This window comes from Hibiscus syriacus, unplaced genomic scaffold, assembly GCF_006381635.1.
Source record: "Hibiscus syriacus cultivar Baekdansim isolate YM2019G1 unplaced genomic scaffold, ASM638163v2 tig00111105_pilon, whole genome shotgun sequence".
NCBI classification, from domain to species: domain Eukaryota; kingdom Viridiplantae; phylum Streptophyta; class Magnoliopsida; order Malvales; family Malvaceae; genus Hibiscus; species Hibiscus syriacus.
In genome coordinates this window covers 5,213,431-5,218,458 of record NW_024062987.1, presented here as the reverse complement: position 1 = coordinate 5,218,458, position 5,028 = coordinate 5,213,431, and the positions used below count along the sequence as shown (strand labels likewise).

Here is a 5,028-nt window from a genome sequence, read left to right as displayed (position 1 = left end):
ACTTCCTTCCATTATATATCTGCAAAAGAATTATATTAGTAAAATATTAAATAAAGTAAATACATAATAGTAAAAATATTATAAAATATACCTTAAAAAGATAGAGTATTTAAGAGAAATTTAGAGAATTTGAGAGAATTTGGTGTGATAAAAGTGATTGAGGATAGGGATATTTATAGGGAGGATGGGGACGTGAAGGGTTGGGTATTTAGGGGTATAGCGCGCCCCCTGCACCGCGCTATATCCCACGTGTCAGATACATAGGTATAGCGCGGATCAGGGGGCGCGCTATACCCACGTGTAGCCAGATCACCGTATATCGCGGGGCAGGGGGCGCGCTATACCCACGTGACGCCAAATCAGCGTATAGCGCGGTTCAGGGGGCGCGCTTTACTGCTACGGGTGTTAGATCGAGAAATATAATCTGACCGTTGTTAGATCTGTAAATATATCAATCACCGGTGATTTATTAAAAAAATTGCCTTGTTTTTATGCTTTTTGATTTTTTTTCTTAATTGTCGAGAATGCGACAGCTGGCATCCATTTACATCAATAAAATATAGACGACGTTTTATCACAATTTTTTACATAGATTTAAAATTATTAAATGAATAAAAATATATAGTTAAAATTAATTTATTATTTTTTGATAAATATTTTCTTATTCCTATCGTTAATATTAAATATCTATTTTCGCTTACAAAATTGTTACAAAGATTGTTATGTGTACCGATTGTATCAACCAAATTACTAATTTACTATGAATTCTAAACGTCTCTATATATCTTTATTGATAAACAAGCAAGACTGACAACAGCCTAATTGTGTGGAAATCAAATCACATGATTGTCTACCGGAAAATGTCAGCTTTTCATATTGGAAATCTCGAAGCTTAGCTTAGGTAAATCAAACATTTAAAACCATAAGTTGAAAATGACGACACACCATGGCCGTTACCAGACATCGAATTCAACTCACAAACAAACCACCAACTTGTTCTCTTATCATTGGAAATTGCTAAATTCATTGTCTTCGCATGTATAATATTTGTGATAAAAAGGGTGGTGAATTTGTAAGCCAAATCACAGTTTAATTTAGTTTAAGTGCAAGGTGTAGTTAGTATGAGGAGATTGAGATCTTTCCCGTTTTTCTTGTTTTAAGGATTTTAGAACACGCAATTTGCGGAGTCTACTTTAACGGCTTTTCCTCCACGTTTACCCCTTTATTTCTTGTCTCAAACCATTCAATTATTGCAACCGCGCCTTAAAACCTGGGATTGATTTTCAATATTCCACATGCAATTTCCAGGCTGGGTTTGCTCTCACAGTCACCGTTGTTTCGTCTGTTGAACTCATGATTACTTTCCATCTTCATGCGATTCGGTGAGTTCCCTTATTTGTTTGTTTTATTGGTTTATTTTAGCTGTTGAGCTTCAATTTTCACCTGGGTATTACACTTCTTGATTGGATTTTTTGATCTATTGATTAGCTTTCAATTTTTCCCCTTTTGGGTGAATTTGATTTTGGTTGCGTATTTGAATCTGGGTTTTTGAGTTATCAAGATGTTTGATTTGCTGGTAGCTTTGCCGTGGTTGGTTGTTTCAGTTGACTGAGCCTCATGAGGACCTTGAATCACCATCTATGGCCTGTTATTTTTTCCCCTCCTTTAGTTCTGAGCTGTTTTCAGATATTCAATCCCAAAATCCATTGCTTAAAGAAGCAGGGAAATGATGAAAATAGTAATCTTGATGTTGAGTTAGAGCTTGAAAGTATGCAAGGATGCTAGGCCAATATGCTGCCTTAATTAGTTGCTTGTGAACAGGGACGGAGGTAGGATTTTATGTTGGTTTTTTTTTGGGGTGGGGGGAACTAAAATTTGAGGATGGTGAACTAAAATTCTTGGGGTTGGGGGTGAGGGGGAATAGGAAATACATAGAAAACTGTTTCAGTGAACATCTTTAGTTTGTTTACATAATCTACCGCTTCTCATGTGTCATAGAAGAGTTCCAGTGGTGGTTCTACAGCACTGTTTCAGCTAGCTGCTTCTGTGAAATTGTATCGATAGGGCTAATGTTGTTTCTTTAGAGATTTTGATGGAAATCTAGCAGTGTAGGAAGCAGTAATGTTTGTTTTGATATGAAGAAAACTGAAAGGAGGAATTTAATTTGGTTCTATTTTGCTTCTGTCCTGATATGTATTAATGGTAATGAATTTCAACTGTTCAATAGAAACTTAGAATACTCTCCAGAAGTTTGGTTGATTTGTAAATGCTTTATATAAATGATGTTCTTTCCTTGTATGTTAAGCATACGGAACATAATTGTTTGGTCAGAACCGCACAGAAATTTGGTGTGCATTTCTATTTCTTAATGTACGTCATTTTCAATATTGACCAATACCCTAGTTACATTGGGGTGTTTAATAGTCTATCAAGTTTTCTTTTCTTCCTCAAGCTGATAATCTCTCAAATTTGTATACCTTTCCTGAATTTTATTTTCCAATAGGAATCCAAGAACATTCTTTTGCTGACTTTAAAGCTGAAATGTTTGGGTAGAACATTTACATTTCCTTGGTTTTGAGTTTGAATGCTGTTTTAAGCTTTGTTCATCTTCTTTACTGATATCATTCCAATATATGAACATTAGGGTGTTTATGTTTTCCTTTATTTGATAATCATTCCTTCCTTTGGTTACCCCAAAGAAACGAAGCCTAGAATCACTTCCCCGTTCTCCTACGTACAACCTATTTAAACAGGTAGACTTCTTTACTATCACAATTTCCTCAAGCATCACAGGTTTCTTCTTGAACTTATAACAAAAGACATGTAGCTCAAGAAAACTGGTACTTCGTACCTTTCTATGATGACAAATGGTCCATACTGTTGACGCATTCTAACCGCTGTAGGGTATAATCCTAGATGTTTTAGATAAGAAGATGCCATATTCCGTATTAGCAACAATGTTCAATGAGTCTTCTCGTTCTCGGTTTGTTTTATTAGTTCATATCTTTCATCGATCCATATCTTAGATGTCTTCGTAGCTTCTGACTTTACTGAGTTGATTCTAAAGTTCATGGTTGCCATTTATTGTTTTTGCTGAAAAAAGTTTGAGGTCGCCCTTGATTCAGATAGATTGAACTTTTAACAAGTAGCATTGTTATATTCAGGTAATGCATATTGTAGATATTTGGAACGGGAAGAATTGCAGAAACAATTAGGGCTTTGAAGATGAGGAATTAAGAGAGGAGGTCCAATTCACCCTCCCTAAACTAGATTTAAATAAAGAGTGTGAACTGGCATTAACTTTCAAAGCTACAATATGGCACCTGGTGGCGGTATCTGCAAGGATGTGATTGAGTCTCGAGTTGCATATTCTGATTATGATATGGCGACTTCAAGTGCAGAGTTAAGAGGTTCTCCTTTAAGAAAGGCAGCTTCTGGTTTAGGTGGAAGTCTGGGAGCAACATCAACAAACGACGTGCAGGAACTACTCGAGTGTCCTGTTTGCTTAAATTTAATGTATCCTCCAATTTACCAGGTAGGTTCAATTTACATTCCGATAATAAAAATCTAGAAAGTATTTTGTTATCATTTTCAATTTTATGCTTGCATTAGAATCATATTGGCAGGGATTTGCATTAGACATCATATGTCATGCTAAGTGAAACAAATTATATTTCTTCAATCAATCAAATTGAAGAAATTAATATAATTTAAATGATCAGTAATCGAATAATAGATGCTGATATTTTAACTGCTATCCTGATATATGCATATTGTAATTATGCTACTTAGTTGAACTATTTTGGATGCCTGACGGCAGCTGATTGAGAAGAATTTTTACATTTGCATCTCTAGAATTTCATCAATGCTTTACAATCTTTGTAACAATTTTGTGTCAAAAATCTTCTATTGACTTTTTTTTCTATCTTCTGTGATAGTGTCCCAATGGCCACACTGTATGTTCAATTTGTAAGGCTAGAGTTCTCAACTCTTGCCCAACTTGCGGCAATGAGCTCGGAAATATAAGGTGTTTAGCTCTTGAGAAAGTAGCAGAGTCACTGGAACTTCCTTGCAGATACCAGATTCTGGGTTGTAACGATATTTTCCTGTACTACGGCAAGCTCAAGCATGAAAAAAACTGTAGATATCGCCCCTATAGTTGTCCGTATGCTGGAGCCGAATGTTCTGTCACCGGTGATATTCCATATCTTGTCATGCATCTCAAGAATGATCACAAGGTTGATATGCATGATGGTTGCACTTTCAACCACAGATACGTCAAATCCAATCCTAGTGAAGTCGAAAACGCCACCTGGATGTTAACTGTAAGCTCTCTTCTCTTTGTGACAGTTTGCAGACTTTCATGCATCATCTCTATGGAATACCATTCAGTTTGATCCATGCTTACAGCCGTCGATGACTGTCCTATCTGCGCAGGTTTTCAACTGTTTCGGTCGACAATTTTGCCTTCACTTTGAGGCCTTTCACATAGGGATGGCTCCGGTTTACATGGCCTTCTTACGGTTCATGGGTGATGAGGACGAGGCAAGAAAATTCAGTTATAGCCTGGAAGTGGGTGGCTATGGCAGGAAGGTCATCTGGCAAGGAGTTCCTAGAAGCATTCGTGACAGTCATCGGAAAGTACGAGACAGTCAAGATGGACTCATCATTCAAAGGAACATGGCACTCTTCTTCTCAGGTGGAGATAGGCAGGATCTGAAGCTGAAAGTGGCGGGCCGAATTTGGAAGGAACAATAAGATAAGTCCCGAAAATGAATCAAGGTCACGGTAGTTAAAAAAAATGTGTAGAAAATAATATATAAAAACAAATAAAAATAAAAGGTTGCTGGGTTCATGCATTTTCTGTAAATTTTGTAGATAGTGCTTTGACATTATTAGGGTACCTACGATGGGTGATGGAGTTTATTACTTATTTTCTATACTATCTTAGCACCACCAAGATTTGCAGAAACTAAACTGCATTGACCATTCATTGCTCTTTTCCTTTTTATTTTTATTTTAATTTCT

General features: G+C 36.4%; 1 protein-coding gene across 2 annotated transcripts; it reads left to right on the top strand.

The window, feature by feature from the left end:
• The first annotated feature begins 1,147 nt into the window (after nt 1-1,147).
• On the top strand, nt 1,148-4,816 carry LOC120154017 (E3 ubiquitin-protein ligase SINAT2-like). 2 transcript variants are annotated; one of them, XM_039165877.1, is made up of 4 exons: nt 1,148-1,382; nt 3,165-3,535; nt 3,939-4,325; nt 4,438-4,816. In XM_039165877.1, exons 2-4 carry the CDS (start codon nt 3,317-3,319, stop codon nt 4,756-4,758), a joined length of 927 nt encoding a protein of 308 aa, XP_039021808.1. In that variant the 5' UTR covers nt 1,148-1,382; nt 3,165-3,316; the 3' UTR covers nt 4,759-4,816. The 2 variants fall into 2 exon arrangements, with proteins under 2 accessions (XP_039021808.1, XP_039021807.1); XM_039165876.1 differs by lacking the exon at nt 1,148-1,382 and having other exon boundaries at nt 3,031-3,535.
• The last annotated feature ends 212 nt before the right edge of the window (nt 4,817-5,028 follow it).

Coding starts and splice junctions, on each gene's coding strand:
- LOC120154017 (XM_039165877.1), top strand. CDS start 3,317: ATGGCACCTGGTGGCGGTATCTGCAAGGATGTGATTGAGTCTCGAGTT. Junction 3,536..3,938: donor TGTATCCTCCAATTTACCAG/GTAGGTTCAATT, acceptor CTTCTGTGATAG/TGTCCCAATGGCCACACTGT. Junction 4,326..4,437: donor ACGCCACCTGGATGTTAACT/GTAAGCTCTCTT, acceptor CTATCTGCGCAG/GTTTTCAACTGTTTCGGTCG.